The sequence below is a fragment of the Acinonyx jubatus genome, chromosome A1, assembly GCF_027475565.1.
Source record: "Acinonyx jubatus isolate Ajub_Pintada_27869175 chromosome A1, VMU_Ajub_asm_v1.0, whole genome shotgun sequence".
Classification (NCBI taxonomy): domain Eukaryota; kingdom Metazoa; phylum Chordata; class Mammalia; order Carnivora; family Felidae; genus Acinonyx; species Acinonyx jubatus.
The window spans coordinates 90,994,495-91,012,482 of NC_069380.1; the positions used below are offsets into that span (position 1 = coordinate 90,994,495).

Here is a 17,988-nt window from a genome sequence, read left to right on the forward strand (position 1 = left end):
TCTTAGAGGACCAAGGCAGACTGGACAGATGGGCAGACAGCTCCATCCCAGTGCACTAACAAGTACTGTAGCAAGTGACTATCCCTGGGCCCAAGAGTGGGCAGTGAGGAAGGCTTCCCTGAAGACAGTCCATGACTTGTCTAGGTCTTGAAGGATGAATAGGAGCTTTCCTGGCAAGAAATGGGAGAAAGGACATTTGGAGACATGAGCAACACAGCTCAGGGGCTGGTGCATGTTCTGGGCCAGGGGTTCTAGCAAAAGGTGGGCCAGAAGAGATGTATGGAGGACAACTCAGTGGGGGGTGGGCAGAGCAGGCCAGAAGGGGGCACCTGGCTCAGCCGGAAAGGCTGAGGAGCTCAGGCTGTGTGTCTCCAGGACAGTGGGGAGCCCATGGATGGCTTTAAGGGGAAGTGGTGGGATCAGATTTGTGGTTCCGAAGGACCTGACTGCTGGGTAGAGAATGACAGGAGACAAGAGAGCCACGGAGGAGGCTGTGACCATCGATCCATGGAGAGATGCTGGTAGGGACCCCGCAGGGACAGAGTGGGGGCGACTCTGGTTCTTTCTCTTCCTGACTGTGATTTGAGGCCTGTAACTTAACATCTTGGTGTTGCAGATCCACAGCAATGACATGGGGGTAATAGTGTCTTGCCACATTGTGGCAAGCCTCATTGTGAGGCTTCCAGTAAGACATGGAAAAATGCCAGGGGCGCCTGGGTGGCTCAGTCAGTTGAGCGTCTGACTCTTGATTTCAGCTCAGGTCATGATCTCATGGTTTGGGGGTTCAAGCCCTGAGTCAGGCTCTGTGCTAAAAGCATGGAGTCTGCTTGGGATTTTCTCTCTCTCTGTCTCTCCCTGCCCCTTAACCACTTGTGCACTCTCTCTCCAAAATAAATAAATAGACATTAAAAAAAAAAAGGTTCTCCTTTTTTAAGGCTGAATAGTATACAGTATTCTATCGTATGTATATACCACATTTTGTTACTATATTACTTTTTTAAATGCTAGTAAATTACACATAAAATGTGCCTTTTAAACCGCTTTTAAACCACTCTTCAATGTACTACAGTTCAGTGGCCATTTGGCACATTTATAATGTGCAACCATCACCACTGTCTTGTTCTGAATCTTTATCACTGGCCCCAAAAGAAACTCTGTACCTATTAAGCACTAACTCCCCATTCCCCCTTCCCCCAACCCCTTGTAATCTCTGATCTATTTCCTGCCTATGAATTTGTCTGTTCTAGACATCTAGCTATTTCACTGATATAGAATCACACAGGATTTCTCCTTTTGTGTCTGGCTGATTTTACCTAGCATAATGTCTTCAAGGTTCATCCGTGTTGCACCATTGTTATAACCTGAACGTTTGTCCCCCCTGAACTCAGATATTAAAGTCCTTACCCCCGATGTGATGGTGTTAGGAGGTGGGGCTCAGGATCTTAGTGGAGCACAGTTCTCCATCAGGCTTCTGTAATGGGGAGACGTCAGTGCTACTTGGACTGTTCCCAGAGCTCTGGAGGGGTGCTGTGATGCCATGGGGAGCAGGGAAGGGGGCTCCTGCCTGTGGGCCTGCCATGTACAAGGCAGTGTGCCCACATCCCAGCCAAGAAGGTGGGAGTTATTTTACCCTGCAGAGGAACTAAAAGACGCTTAGAGAAAAGGAACTTGTCCCAAGTCACACAGCTGGTGTATGGCAGAACTGGGATTCAAAGCCAGCTGTGTCCAATTCCAAAACACTTGCTTTTTTTTCTTTTCTTTTCTTTCCTTTTTTTTTTTTTTTTTTTAAGAAAAAGAAATGGGTTCTGCTTGGAGCTTGTCCCATCTATTCACATGCTATTTTCTGGCCAGAGACGCCTGGGTGTCCCCAGACTCAGGCAGCTCCTGGGTCACTTACTGCTTGCAGTGGAGGCGGTGTGGGGGAGGGGGCGTGCTGGGGTTACTTTTGAAAGTGCTCAGGTGGCTGGGGGCTCAGCCCCACTCCAGTTTCAGATTCAGTGGAGCTGGAGTGACCCAAGAATTTGCATTTTTTATAAGTATAATTTGCTGGTCCAGCAAACACACTGGAAAACCAATTGATTTATTCTCTCTCTAATTTTTGTATGGTTTTTTGTTTGTTTGTTTGTTTTTTTGAGAGAGAGAGAGAACGTGAGTGAGGGAGGAGCAGAGAGAGAGGGAGACACAGAATCCAAAGCAGGCTCCAGGCTCTGAGCTGTCAGCACAGAGCCCGACGCGGGGCTTGAATGCACGAACCACGAGATCGTGACCTGAGCCGAAGTCGGATGCTTAACCGACTGAGCCACCCAGGCGCCCCCCTTCTCTCTCTTTAAACATCTCTTTGTTTCCTACAAAATATTACAAGCCTCAGGTACTTTCTATGGTGCTATGTTATCTTCTGTGTGCTCAGGGGATGGAGGCTGGAGGCCAATTGTGAGTTTACAAAACTCATAAACCACCAGAGATTATTTCTGCTCCTACTACTGTTAGGATTAGTAAGTGTTTACTGTATGCCAGGTGCTGTTCTGAGCTCTGTCATGTCAATCCTAATGTACTCTCCACAGCCACCGTCTATCTCATCCTATCGAGGAGGAAAATGGACTCAGAGAGAGCAAGTCACTGGCTTGGGGTCACACAGCGTCAAGTGACAAGGCCAGGATTTGGCCCAGGGTGGTCTGGTGCCAGAGTTCATGCTCCAGCCACAGGCTATTCTGAGCTGAGACAGAAGTCCCTCACCAGTGCTGGTGGAAAGTAACTGAACAGCCTAATCACTGTCCCCAGTTCCTTTCTCCCTCTGAATTCCCTGTCTCAGAGAAGAGCATCATCATCCACCCGGCAGACCCCAGGAACGTGAGTGGATGCACCTGCCCACACTTTCTGAGCACTGCCTCTAGGTATGAAACCCCACCGGGTGCTCTATGCGGCTGACCACGCCTCGATGATGTTCTGGCATTTGGGAGAGAACCACCCTGACTCGGGGCTCAGTCTCACAACCTTAAGATCATGACCTGAGCTGAAATCAAGAGTCGCACACTTAACCGACTGAGCCACCCACGTGCCCCAAAAAGGAAGAAGATGCTGACCCTTGCGGGCCTCAGACTGAAACAAGCTGGTCATGAAAGGACAGATACTGTGCGATCCCATTCATATGACATATCTAGAGCAGGCAAATCCATAGAGACAGAAAGGGGAGCGGTGGTGGCCAGGAGCCGGCAGGATCGGGGATGGGAAGTTGGTGTTTAACGGGGACAGAGCTTCAGTTTTGCAAGACAAGAGAGTTCTGGAGATGGATGAGGGTGATTGTTGCACAACAGCGTGAACATGCTTAATGCCGCTCAACTGTATCTCAACAATGGTGAAGATAGTCACTTTTCGGTGACCACAATTTTTAAGAAATAAACTTACCACTTATTATTTTTCAGAAATAATAAAAATGAGGGGCGCCTCAGGGGCTCAGTCAGTTAAGCCTCGGACTCTTGATTTCAGCTCAGGTCACGATGTCATGATTTGTGGGATCGAGCTCCACGTCAAGTGCTGAGCTGGCAGCATGGAACCTGGTTGGGATTCTCTCCCCACCTCTCTCTCTGCCCCTCCCTGGCTCACCCTCTCTTTCTCTCAAAAATAAGTAAATAAACATTAGAAAAAGGAGAGAATAAAAATGTTTAAAACTATAGTGTAATAGATTGAAAGGGTGAGTTGTGTGGTGTGTGAATTCTATCTCAATAAAGCTGGTCAGACAATAACGCTGCCCTAAACATGGCCGGGCCCAGTGTTACTGAGCGCCCCGGGGTCAGGAGAAAGAACAAGTGTTGAAGTAGAAGGGCCTGCTGGCACCCGATTGTCTGAGTGTGGAGGGAGGGCAGGTCCCAGGCCCTCCGTAAGGGCCCAACAACATCCAAGGGCAGGGAGCCGCTGACTGGGTGGCAGGGAAGCGGGTGGAGTCCCCTCTGAGCCAGGCAGACTCAGCAAATGAGGGCCTGGGAAATCAGACCCGGCTCTTGACAGCTGAAACTCTCCAGCGGGAGTGTGGGCCTCAGCCCTGGCCCTGGGGGTCAAGAAAAACAAATGGTGAATTACTCGAGGCCCCTTGAGAGTGTGAGTCAATAGTGCTGGGAGCAGCCCCTCGGGGCCCCTCGAATCTTCCCACACTGGCTCTTGGCTCCTCTGCAGCGAGTGGTCTGTGAAGCTGCAGCAGGTTCTTCACACTTGAGTCCTGTCGGTGGGCCCAGGCTGTGGGGCCTGTTGACTTTGGGTAGCCCTTGTCCCTCCCTCGCTCTGTAACAAGGGGCACTAGTGTCCCTGCCCCCGTGGGTCCACTGTGAGAATTACATAAGGTCTGGTTGCACACCCATCAGCCAGCAGGTGCCTCGGAGTTTATATCCCTCCTCCTTCTCCTGGACTCAAAAGGGCTCTGCGTCCTTCCTGCTGTCTGTCGTCAGGGTCCCAGGACCTCAGGGCTCTCCCACAACGAGAGCAGAGTTCATTCATGCCCTGACCATTTGTTCAGCACCAGCCCGTATGTCAGGCCCCATTCATGAACCAGTAGTCCTCAGGGAACTGACGTTCTACCAGGGAGACAGAAACCATAAATCCTAAAAGGCAAATAAAATCAATAAGACGGAGAAGTGGCTGGAAGAAAATAAAAACAGGAAAATATCACAGAGAGTGCCTAGGGGCAGGCCACTTCGGACAGTCACCAGGGAAGGCACAGTGAAGAGTCAGCCATGTAGAGATGTACGTGCAAAGGTCCTGAGGTAAGAGTAGGCCGGGCAGAATTCAAGAAGCAGAAGGAAGGCCTTGTGGCAGAGGGTGGGGAGTGAGAGGGAGCAGGCAGTACATAGGCAGTGCTGAGAGCCTCCTTCCTCACCGGCTGCCTGCCGGAGTGACCACCTATCCCAATTTGCCTAAAAGTCCTAGAGAAGTCCTGGGCACACTGCAATGGTTGGTCACCCTAGCACCCACCAGCTCCCCATATTTACTAGATGCATAAGTTAAAACACCTAGGCCCTGCTGGCGGCTGGCATGGCCTTCCTTCCAGGAAGCTTTGTTTTCCTGTCCCAAGGAGCCTAGAGTCCAAGGTCCAGGGCCCACGGGGTCAGATCACCTTGAAGCAGGTGGCTCGGGCTAAGTGGCCACCTTTTTTCCTGAGTGTCATTCCCTAAGTCCATGGCCACACCGTGCTGGCCACGTTCCAAAGACCTCCAGCTGCCCAGCCTCACCTGCCCTTTTCTAGGACCTTCTGCTTGGGGCAGGGTGGGGCTGTTAACCTGCAGGTTATGAGGCGTTCTCATGAAAATCAAAGCTCTCATGAATGGCTTTTAAGTTCAAAATAAAATAAAGTAAAAAATAAAAAATAAAAAGCTTTTCATTCTCTGCAAGCAATAAATCCTGGCCTTCGTTAAGTTCGAAGGGATACACATTGGCCCATATGTCAGTGATTAAGGCTTTGGGGTGAGTGGGGAGTTGAGGAATTTGGTATATTTGGGGTGTGCTGGTTTCTGTGCGTCTCTCTGGAGCCTGTTTTCCAACAGGAAACAGGATCTCAGGAGATGATAGGCTCTGGGGAGAAGCTGATTTGCACCAGCACAGATCTGGGTCTGGCCGAGCCCCAGAGAGTCACCCCAAGCTTTTGTACCTAACACCAGTGACCCACAGCTGGTGCTCCGGATGTACTCCCTGCCTGGGCAGCCGCAATTTCTTGGTATCCAATATCTTTCTTTGCCTGGGCACCAGCTCTTTCCATATTCAGGGTAACCTCCCAACCTCCACCTTTTGAGAGCCCGGGCAGGGGTAGAGAGTCCCTCCCTACACACTTCTTCCAGTCCAGGCCAGCTGGCTGGTCAGGGCCTCTTTACCCTTCAGAGATGCTTTGAGCCCCATGGGAGAGGAGTGCCATGGTATCTCCCAGACCCTCATTCTTCGTGTGAATTTGCTTAGTCCCTTCCATAGCCTGAGTCAAGGGCAGTGGGGAGGGCATCTGCTAAGCCCAAGAAATGGCCTGTGACCGGGTGGCCCCAACATGGGGTACCCGTGTACCTTACATCCGTCACTCAGAAGGATCCTTCAAGAAGTCCCCTAAAGTCTCTGCACTAAGATACAGGACCCTGGCAGCCCCACACATCGTCGACCAGAAGCCCTTCCATGAGCCCTGTCACTCTGAACACCATCCACCCGTGTTCTCCTTCTTTCTAAGTCCTTCTCACTCTTGTGTCTGGATGAGACATTCCATATTTTTAGGTCTGGTGCCTAAACCACAGCCCATTTCCCCCAAAGTAAGGCACTTGGTACCAACAAGAGCCCTGGCAGACCTGAGCCCACCTCTTGGCCCCTGAGTAACTCTGTGACTTGGACAGGTCACCTCCCTTTGGGCCTCAATTTCCTTTTCTGTAATCAGGGCTGATCATACCCACATCTCTGAGTTATGATCAGGCTTAAAGAGAGAGCAGAACTGGGCGCCTGGGTGGCTCAGTCGCTCAAACGTCCAACTCTTGATTTCAGTTCAGGTCATGATCCCAGGGTTGTGGTATCTGAGTCCCGCGTGAGGCTCTGCGCTGAGCGTGGAACCTGCTTGGGATTCTCGCTCCCTTTGCCCCTCCCCACTTGCTTATACGCTCAAGTGCACACATGCTGTTGCGCTCTCTCTCTCTTCCTCTCTTTAAAGTAAAAAAAGAGAGCAAGAGAGATGGCAGAAGTTCCCAGCGTGTGGCCTGCATGGGTCAGCAAGTGTCAGCGGGTCTGCCCCCTCCCCCCACCTTGCCTGAGCCCATCCCACCAGGACCCATGGGAGATGGTTCTTGGGTTTGGTGTGCCACCCACATGAGTAATAGGTCTGAACTCCTTGATCCTGTTTTAAATGCTTTAGTAAAGCCTCTCCTGACCCAAGAAGAGGAACCAGCCTGGAAAGGGCAGGCACTTCAGATGGCGTGAGGAGAGCATGCCAAAATTGGGCCCGAGTCATTCCAGGCCTCCAGTGCTGGTGGTAGCATGTGGCCTTTTAATTCAGTATTTAATTCACAGGCCTCTGAGAGCCATCCCCAGGCCCTTTCCATTTTGTGTGGTTCCCAGTATTTTTTAAAATATCACAGGGGCACCTGGGTGGCTCAGTCGGTTAAGTGTCCGGCTTCCTCAGCTGAGGTCATGATCTCGCAGTTCATGGGTTCAAGCCCCGCCTCGGGCTAAGTGCTGACAGCTCAGAGCCTGGAGCCTGCTTCGGATTCTGTGTCTCCCTCTCTCTCTTCCCCTCCACCACTCATGCTCTGTCTCTCTCTGTCTCTTAAAAATAAATAAACGTCAAAAAAAATAAAAATATACTAATAACAGGATTGCCTGGAGGCTCAGTGGGTTGAGGATCCGACTTTGGCTCAGGTCATGATCTCCCAGTTCTTGAGTTTGAGCCCCCCATTGGGCCCTCTGTGGTCAGCACAGAGCCCACTTTGAATCCTCTGTCCTCTCTCTCTGTCTGTCCCACCCCTGCTTGCTCTCTCTCTCTCAAAAATAAATAAACATTATATATATATATACACACACACACACACACACACACACACATAATAATAATAATAACAAACCCCAAGAGGTGGAACTAGACAGGGGCACCTGGGTGGCTGAGTCCGTTGAACATCCGACTTGGGCTCAGGTCATGATCTCACGGCTTGTGAGTTGGAGCCCCGCCTCGGGCTCTGTGCTCGGAGCCTGGAGCCTGCTTTGGATTGTGTCTCCTTCTCTCTCTGCCCCTCCTCAGCTTGTGCTTTCTCTATGTCTCTCAAAAAAATAAATAAATGTAAAAAAAAGAAGTCGTACTAGACCTCATGGACTATTAGAACCTCTCACCTTCAACAGCATCTTCTTGTGCGGGAGGCAGGCAGCAGGGTTTGGACACGTGGTCCCAGGGCCTACATTGCATGGCCCCACCTACTACTGGCTGTATGACTCGGAAGGTCACTTCATCTCTCTGTACCTCAGTGTCTCCATCTATAAAGCAGAGATGATAATGGTAGTTTTCCTCATAGGTTCAATATGAAGAAAAGCTCGGTTCATACTGTGAACCAAGATTAGTACCAACCGTAAAGCACTCAGTAAATGGTACCACCTAACTTGTTTTTATTAAACACTGTTGGGGGCCGCTGGAGCCATCCAGGACTATCCGCTCCTTTGGAGAGGATAACAGTGTCCACATTTGAGGCCCTTTGTGAATGTGACGTTGGGGTCATCTGCCAGCCTGCCCCCCGCCCCCTGCGATGGACCCTGTTCGTTCAGTCGGTAAATGGCATGATATCTAAGTGGGCTTGCCAGGTCTGGTCCCTGGGGCTGTGGGAGTCCGCCACCAGCCTGGACACAACCCTGGTTCCAAGCAAACATTTGCCCTACCAGCCCAGCAGCCTGTGGCATTGGTCTTCCAAACTGCTTCAGGACCTTCCAAAAAGCAGCAGGGCTCCCAGTAGCGTGGTGGATGGTGGAGCCTGCGGGGACAATAAACCCCTTTTGGAATGAGCTGTATGTGCTGAGCAAGAAGCTGTGATTTTAATTCCCAGAGGACAGCATGGCCCTCGGTACTGGCCAAGCTCAAGCAACCTGCCAGGTGGCCACAGGACACACCTGCCCCACTCCTGCAAGGGACAGAGGGCTTCATTAGCCCAAGCAGGAAATGAGCAGGGAGAATGCTACCCTCCCCCGGGCAAGAGTTTTCAACTCCGAGATTGGCCTGAAACTTACAAAACAAAATTATCTGGGGAGGTATTTTGGTGATCTGATCTTAGATGCTCAAATCCAGGGACCTCCCCTGCCTTCTCTGCTCAACGCGCACTCCAGCGATGGCCGGGGGGGCCTCAGACAACTGCAAGGACCTCCAGACTGAAGGTCTGGGGCATTCACATCCCCGGATCCCCAGGCCCGTCCTAGAGTTCTGGGAAGAAGGTCAGATAAAGGGGCCTCCAATGCCCATGAGGCTATGGCCACATCCTGGGATGATGGTAAGAACTTGGCCTTGGTCACAACGACCGAAGAGTTCAGAGGACAATGCACTGGAGTCACAGAGACCTGGGTTCAGATTCCTATTCTACCATCTCCTCAATGTGTGACCTTGGGGATGCCACCATCCCCTGTGACTACACAGTGCCAGCCTCTCAGTAGACATGCAGCTTCAGTCATTAGCCACACTGCCAACAACATTTCTGTGGTCTCTGTGAGGCCCCCCTGAGTTCTTCGTCATGCTCTGGTCCTTGGGAGCTGAGAACCCTGGGAACAGTTCCTTTTTTAGGTTTGGTAAAATATACACAACATAAAATTTACCATTTTAACTGTTTTTTGTAAATGTCTGTTTATTTATTTTGAGAGAGAGATAGAGAGCAAGCAGGGGAGGGGCAGAGAGAGAGGGAGACAGAATCCCAAGCAGGCTCCATGTTGTCAGCACAGAGCCCGATGTGGGGCTTGAACTCATGAACTGGGAGATCATGACCTGAGCTGAAATCGAGTCGGATGCTTAACCGACTGAGCCACCCAGGTGCCCCATTTTGACTGTGTTTTTAAGTGCTATAAGTCAGTGGTATATTCACGATGTTGTTCAACCATCACCACTGTTTCCAGAACTTTTTCATCATCCTGACAGGAAACCCTGTCCCCATTAAATACTAAGTCCCCATGCCCCCCCACCCAGTCCCTGCCAACCACCCTTCTTTTTGTCTCTATGAATTTGACAACTCCAGGTACCTTGTATGAGGGCAATCATAATAGTATTTGTCCTTTTGTGATGGGCTGATTTCACCTGACGTGACGTCCTCAAAGTTCACCCATATTGTGGCACATGTCAGAATGCTCTCCTTTTTAAGGCTGAATAATATTCTGTTGTGTGGATACATCACATTTTCTTCATCCGTTCGCCCATCCATGGACATTTGGGTTGCTTCCACCTTTTCTGTTGCCTCTGGCAGCATTTCTTGATGTCTTTGAGCCTCATTTTCCCTAGTCTTTAGGGAGAACGGTGTGGGATGGGATGAAAGCGTTTTCTAGAACTGTGTGTAGATTCAATAAGATGAATTACACAAAAAGCCACCTGGCCTTAGGGGCTGGCAGGAGGGAGGAGCATGGGAAGGGCTGAGGGCTGAGTGGCCCACAGAACACAGGGGCCTGGGCAGGCTGGCCCCTACATGGCCTGGCTGGGCAGGCAGCCCCAGGGCCGCAGTAAGGCAGACATTGCTGGAGGAGGGATCCTGGAGGCAGTTAGTGCCATCGAGGCTTGAGGAGACCACCATTTTGAGAGCTACATCCTTGGGCTTGACACCTCCAAGGGAAGCCTGCTGGGGTTTGGGCCCCCTCTTTGGAGCTGGTCGGTGGTATGAGTTCTCCGGATTTTTGTGAGTTAGAAATTGTTCCATTTTGTCTGGCTTCAAACAGTGCTCGAGAAAACCATCGTTCTCCCTGGTTACTTCATGTGCAGATGGTGGTCACAGGTCATTCCACAGCAATCTGGAGCCGGGGCTTGGCCTGAAAACCCAGGATTTCTTTCAGGAACCCCATTCCCAAACCATTTGACCCCTGCATCCTGATCCCCAGCTCCTTAGACCGCGATGAGGGACGTGGAAAGTCCCCAGACAAAGCCCTGCCCATGAAGTCCCTGAAGTAGAGCCACTGTGTCTCAAGCTTTGCCCATCCTGGTGGACACATGAGAGCCCGTTTACATCAGGACCCCGTGTTCTGAAGGCCCAAAGGCCCCCTCCAGCCAGTTACTTACTGGGATCCCAAATAGGCACCTCATTTGTGCCCCCCAAGCTGGTGTGTCTGCTGACAGCTCTTCTGTTTAACAGTTCTGCAAGGCAGCTATAATTCCATCACCCCTAAAATTTCACCCTCGTGGGTTGGGAACCTAGGGCTCAGAGAGGTTGAGTAACTCCTCCAGGTAAACAGCTTACATATCACTCATGAGTCATGTCTTTTCCCCTCCTAGGCAGCCACTGCCTTGCTGGTGTCTATGGCACACAGCCTCTGGGAGGACACCTCCGAGGTGCCACCATGGCAGCATTCACGGTTAAACACTGGGGTCCCCACAGCTGCCAAATCCCGACCCAGCAGTGTATGGGTTCCGCACAGAGGTGGGGAAAATAGCAGAAGCTGGTCTTCATCATGGATGGATTTTCCAGCTGGAAACCATTTTTCCAAGAGCATCATCCTTGGGCAAGACCTGTCTTCCCCCGGAAAGCCTCAGTTTCCCCATCTGTATGTAGGCAGGCCACTCAAAACATGCTTCCAGATGCTTCCCAGGGCAACCTGGATGTCTGAATCTGTGTTAGCCATGGGAGAGGCTTTCCCCCACTCCAGAAAGGAAAGAAAAGAAGAAAAACAATGAGGAGAAAGCTCTGGGGCAAACCACTGGGCCAGGGCCCTTCTTTGTTTGTTTGCACAAAGGGTTGACCAGTTGTCATTCTGTGAGTTGCTCACATAGAAGACTAGTATCTGGTTTGGGCTGGCCTCAGAGTGGGTTCAAAAGCATCAGGCTCCTTCTCTTCTCTACCAAGGCCCTTTCATTTGGGAGTCCTGTGAAGCCTGCCAGGCCTGCAGCCCCACAGGCCCTGGGTGCCCAGCAATACCCAGGCCCTGCCCCACTCCAGGCCCGCTGGGAACTTGTCCATAGCCTCTGGGAGGTGGGGGTCCCACTCTGCCTGGGCAGCCACTCGCCTGCTTAGCACCCTTCTTCATCGAGCCTTCTGCCTAACCGTGCCACCTGGGAGAACCACCAGACAAATCCATTAGTTCAGCCGCCTCGGCAAAGGCAAATGTCTTCATCTGGCTTGAGTTATGCAAGATGAGACTTTTACAGTCGGACCCAGTAGTGACCAGCAGGAAGCCACGGTGTGCTTTAGCTCTCAGGCTCAGGAAGAGCCTGGCTCACTCTTCCACTCATGGGCCCCTTTTTTGCCATGCCCCTCAAGAGCTCAGCCTGAGGCAGAGCCAAGCATGAGCCTCTGTGACCTGGTGAAAGCCCGGAAGCCAGAAGCCAGGGCGCTGGGCCTTGCGAGTGAACGTGGGCCTTTTCCCTCCTACAAGCAGAGGAGCGTGATGCTGTGTGTGCCAGTGGGGGTTCCTGTTCCCACACTCTCGCTTTCCCTGAAAACAGATGTGCCCTGAGAGCAGAGAAGGCCTAACACCAGGCCAGCTGTACAAGGTTCCCAGGCCCAGTCAGCCCCATACAGGAGCTGGGGAGGAGACCGGGATGTATGTTTTGGCCTCAGTGGGCCTGAGATGTCAACGGGGAGATGTCAGGTTGGCAGGTGACCGGACAACATGGGCATCACAGGTCCCATCTGAGGTCATGGACATGGAGGTGCTCCGTGAACTGCAAATCCCTCACCAGTCTGTTATGAGAGTGCCTTACCTAGTCGACATGGCCCTTGGGCGACTCCAGTACAAAACTCAAGGGCTGTGTCCAGTATCAAGGAAAATCAAGGGCCATGTAACTGGCATGAGCTTCTGCTCTCAAAACTCAGGGGTGCATCCTTTATATGGACAAAATATCTTCAGCAAAGGTGCCAAGGCTATACAGTGGGGAAAAGACAGGCTCTTCAACAAATGGTGTTGGGAAACTGAATATCCACAGGCAAAAGAATGAAGCGGCAGGGCCCTCACCTCACACCATAGATAAAAATTAACTCAAAAGATTAAAAAGGCAACAAAAGCAAAGATAGACAAACTGAGCTACATCAAACTTAAAAACTCCAGCCCAGCAGAGGGAAAAATCAACAGCACAAAGGCAACTTGCAGAATGGGAGATGATGTTTGCATACCATGTGCCTGATAAGGGGTTAATATCCAGAAGATGGGAACTCCTGCCACTCAACAATGACCACAAAAATCCAACTAAAAAATGAGCAAAGGGCGGGCACCTGGGTGGCTCAGTCAGTTGAGTGTCTGACTTCGGCTCAGGTCATGATCTCACAGTTCTTGGGTTCGAGCCCCGTGTAGGGCTCTGTGCTGGCAGCTCAGAGCCTGGAGCCTGCTTTGGATTCTGTGTGTGTCTCTCTCTCTTTCCCTCTCACTCTCTGTCTCTCTCTTTCTTAAAAAAAAAAAATAAACAAACATTAAAAAAAATTAAAACAAAATGGGTAAAGGGCTTGCTTGAATAGACATTTCTCCAAAGAAGACATACACATACAAATAGCCAACAGGTATATGAAGAGATGCTCGACATCACTAATTATTAAGGAAATGCAAATTAAAACCACAATGAGATATCACATCATACTCATTAGAGTGGCCACTACCAAAAAGCAAAACAAAACAAGACAAAACAAAATAACAAGGGTCAGCGAGCCCATAGAGAAATTGAAGCCTTTGTGCACTGTTGGTGGGAACATAAAATGGTATTGTCAGCATAGAAGATGGGATGGAGGTTCCTCAAAAAATTAAAAATGGAATTACTGTATGACCCAGCAACCCTGCTTGCAAGTATATAGCCAAAAGCATTGACACCCGGATCTTGAAGAGATGGTTGCACACACATGTTCATTGCAGTGCTGTTCACAATGGTCAAGAGGTAGAAGCAACCCAAGTGTCCATCACCGGATGAGGTGAATGGATCAAGAAAATGTGGTGTATGGGGGCGCCCAGGGGGCTCAGTCGGTTAAGTGTCCGATTCTTTTTTCTTTTTTTTAAAGCATCTGATTCTTGATTTTGGCTCACAGTTCGTGAGTTTGAGCCCCACTTTGGGCTCTGTGATGATAGTGCAGAGCCTGCTTGAGATTCTCTCTCCTTCTCTCTCTGTTCCTCCTCTACTTGTGCTTTCTCTCTCTCTCTTATTCAAAATTAATAAATAAAACTTTAAAAAGCGGTGTATGCTTACAGTGGAATATTCACCTTAAAAAAAAAAAAGAAGGAAATTGTCACCTGCTACCACATGGGTGAACTTTGAGGACATTACATTAAGTAAAACAAGCCAGTCACAAAAAGACAAATACTGTATGATTGCATTCTATGAGACACCTAGAACAAGCAAACTCTTAGAAACAATGCAGAATGGTGGTGGCCCAGGGCTGGAGAATAGGGAAAGGGGAGTTGTTCCATAGATAGAGTTTCGAATCCTGCAAGATGAGAAAGTCCTAGAGCTCCATTGCACTATGTTTGTGTTGTTAACACTTCTGTACTGGACACTTAAAAATGGCTAAGATGGTACATTTTATGTTGTGTCTTTGAACACAATGAAAATTTGTTTGAATGGCAAACTCAAGAGTGCAAGAAATAGTGCATTTCTCATCTTTAATAAGTTATGCTTAACCATGCTGACTTCAAACACCCATCCATGAGACTGGCAAGAAGTCCATCCTGGGGGCGCCTCAGCGGCTCAGTCGGTTAAGTGCCCGACTTCGGCTCAAGTCATGATCTTGTGGTTAATGGGTTTGAGCCCCGCAACGGGCTCTGTACTGATAGCTCAGAGCCTGGAGCCTGCTTCGGATTCTGTGTCTCCCTCTCTCTCTGCCCTTCCCCCACTCATGCCCTGTCTCTCTCTCTCTCTCTCAAAAATAAATAAACATTAAAAAAAAAAAAAAAAAGCAAGGCACCTGGGTGCCTCAGTCGGTTAAGCGGCCCACTTTGGCTCAGGTCATTGTCTCGTGGTTCATGGGTTCGAGCCCTGCAACGGGCTCTGTACTGATAGCTCAGAGCCCGGAGCCTGCTTCAGATTCTGTGTCTCCCAGTCTCTCTTCCCCTCCCCCACTTGCACTCTCTCTGTCAAAAATAAATAAACATTAAAAAAAAAAATAAAGAAAGAAAGAAATCCATCCTCACCCACCCCCAGGCCTGCAAAGGTTTTAGAGTCAACATAGCACCGAGGGGCATGTTCCACATCCAGCGGAGTCTCTCTCTTCTCTCTCTCTTTTCCGTAAAGATGCTCCCTCCTCTTCATCCAGGATTATGCCTCAACCAAAGTCTAGAAGTGCCGCTGACCTGGGGCTGCTTCTGTTTTTATGCCCAGTCCCGATCCCTGGGCCAGGGCGCCCCATGACTGCACGCTTGACAACAGGAGAAAGGAAGGAAAGTTCATACACATGAATTTCTTAGTAAACCATCCTGCCTCAGACCTGATTTGTGGCCAGCCTCAGTCTCTCCTCTGTGGTTGTGCTGAGGGATTTTGGAGGGAGTTCAGGGTCGACTTTTATAGGAAGGGGCAGTTCCTTGTAATACAGGCATAGCCTGTGGATCTGCAGATCTACCCTATCCGTGTCCCACCAGGCTGCCATGCAGTGGGTGGGCACCGTGGAAGGAGAGGTATCACATGCCATCTCAAATGGAAGTCTAGTACACATGACTTCACTTCTGCATACCTTTTCCCCCAGCACTTGAGAAAACGGACCCCTGACCTGGGGCAGAGGGGCTGGCTGGTCAGCATTCCCCTCCTTCAATGTTGTGGTTGCTGAGTGGGGGGGACCCACGTGGGCAGAGCAGGGAGAAGGCGGAGGCCAGGGTGGTCCGCGTCACAAATTCAGAAAGGCTTAAAAACCTGTAGATGGAGGGGGTGCCTGGGTGGCTCAGCTGGTTGAGCATCCGACTCTTGGTTCGAGCTCAGGTCATGATCTCGTGGTTTGTGAATTCGAGCCCCTCACTGGGCTCCTTGCTGAAGGTTGGGGGCCTGCTTGGGATTCTCTCTCTCCCTCTCTTATCTCCCCCTCCCCAGCTCATGCTCTGTCTCTCAAAATAAATGAATAAATAAATAAACTTAAAAAAAAAACTATAGATGGAGGACATTGCACATTGGTGTGGCCATTACCTGCAATCAATTAGGAGAAATTCATGAGTAGCTCCCCCGGGTCCATGGGGGAGGGAGGTGCTGAAGGCTCTAGCCGGCGAAGTAAGAACAGTCAGTCAGTGGACAGGACGGCGCCTGATGTTACCGAGTTTCGGCATTTGGAAGCCATGATAGTGTCTCTATGGGATGTGTTGTCTCCGATGTTTTATGTTAGGGAATATTAAAAAGCACTTGTCAGGCCTTTGGCAAGAGGACTCTCAGTTTTGCCTTTATTCTTCTCTTAGACCAGGTTTCTAGCTCCAGACTCTTCTGCCTCCTGAGTCTCTGGGTAGTCAGTCTCTTCAGGTAGGGAATGACTTGTGAGAGACTAAGTGAACCATGGATGTGAGGGCAGTGTGCAGGCCCGGGGACGCCAGGGCGGGGGGGAGGCAGGGGTTGCTGCGCCCAAGCCCACTGGCTTCCTTTCTCAACCAGTCTGTCCTTGTTTTCCTGTCTAGGACCCCCCGGACGGCGCGGCAAGGCTGGAAGAAGAGGCGACCCTGGTGAGTCCCCACGTTTGCTTAGTTTCCAAACCCAGGCCTGGAAGTCTGCCCTCATCGAGACCTGGGACCTGGCTGGAGGTGCCAGTCCCCGCACGCCCCCCCACCCCATAACACAGGATGCGTGGCCCTGGGGCCAGGTCTTCCTCTGCCTTCCAACTGGCCACTGTCCCCGGAGCCACAGTGTTAGGTACCTCCTTTCTTGGCTTCTTGGCATCTGCAACGCCAGTGACAGTCCCTCTGTGCCCTTGGCCATTCCCTGAATGTCATGATCAGCCTCTGAAACACTCTCTTCCCTTTGTGGGGGCCACTGATAGTTCCACCAGACCCCTGTCTCTCCACGCAATGCGACAGCCCTCCTGTGTGTGTCCCCTACCCTCCCCAGGCCTGACAGAGTGCCAAGAGGGGCGTCCTCCACCTTCCTGCCACACCCTTCTGCCACCGTCATTTCACCCAAAATGCACTCACCCTGCACACCCCCATGGCAGTGAAGCTTCTAGAAGCTTCCCCACACCCTGTCCCCACCCAGCTCCCCACCTCCCCTTCCATTATCCAAGGTCTCTTGGTGAGCTCTGGCCTGCCTTTTCTCCCTCATCTCCCACCCTCCCTCTCTGCCTATTCTCTGGGACCCTTACCTCTCAAACCAGCCTGCCAGAGATGCTCTTCTGTCCTTTCTGACATCCCTATGGCTCCAGCTCTCTTGTGACGCTGATGACGCCTCCACCCAAGTCGTCTCCAGCCCGGAGGTTGGACTTTGCCCCAATGAACCCAGCAACCCCCACCTGCTCTCCTCTGGCTCCCTGTCATCATCATCATCGTCATGGGGAGACTCCAGCCACCAGTTCCCTGTGCAGACTCCAGGACAGCATCCCTGACCTCCCTTCCTTTCCCCATCCCCCACGCCAAGTCCCTGTCAATCTCCCCCCTCTACCTGGGCTCTTGGGCCAAGTTCATTACTCTTTGCCCTTAAAGCTAGTTCAGGCATCTCCTCCAAAAAGCCTTCTCTAACCCCGCTGGCTGGGGGCTCTATCCACCCCCCAACCCCCACCTGAGTCTTCAGCACCCAGTCCGGAGCCTGGCACACAGCAGGCTCTGGAACAAACATGCACAGAGTGAATGAGCATATGCTCAGCTTCTAAGCAACTTCACCAGGAGAGTGTGCTGGTGATGCCAGAGGGACCCACCACCAAGCAGATTGCATCCCAGGGGGAAATGGGGAAGTTCTCTCCTTGAATCAGACTCTTCTCCCTGGCGCTGGGCGTGGGCTTCCCGCCCCTCCTGCTGCTGCCTGCTTGCCTTATCTAATTCCTTACCAAGAGGACTTCCAGATAAACTCCCCAGAGTTCATTACTAGGAAATGCCCTTCACGGTTCTCTGCTTGCTTTGACTTCCAGAGCTGAAGGCTGCTTTGTGTTAGAGTGCCACGACTTTTCTTTACTATTTTTTTTTCTTCACTGGTTTTGTGTGTAATCACTCCCCCAACACACACACACACACCACCGGCTCTCCAAAAACACACTTCACCACTCAGTCCTCCTTTCTACCATGTAAAAGGTTTCGTTGCATTTTATTGTAGGCTTCTGATGCCCTTTAACGCATAGTGACTTTTTTGAGAACGAAGTATAATATTATTCCAAAAATCCATTCGAATTATGACTCGGGTTTAACACAGTCTAAAAGTCAAAGAAAGACCAGGATTTACTTGGCCTCTGTCCCGGGTCCTTT

At 50.8% G+C, this 17,988-nt stretch overlaps 1 protein-coding gene across 1 annotated transcript in view; it reads left to right on the forward strand.

The window, feature by feature from the left end:
- COL23A1 (collagen type XXIII alpha 1 chain) overlaps positions 1-17,988 on the forward strand; it is a 351,683-nt gene that overhangs the window by 268,016 nt on the left and 65,679 nt on the right. The window contains exon 3 of the mRNA XM_027076904.2: positions 16,222-16,266. Coding sequence (XP_026932705.1) covers positions 16,222-16,266 — 45 coding nt within the window. The remainder of the gene's footprint in view (positions 1-16,221; positions 16,267-17,988) is intronic.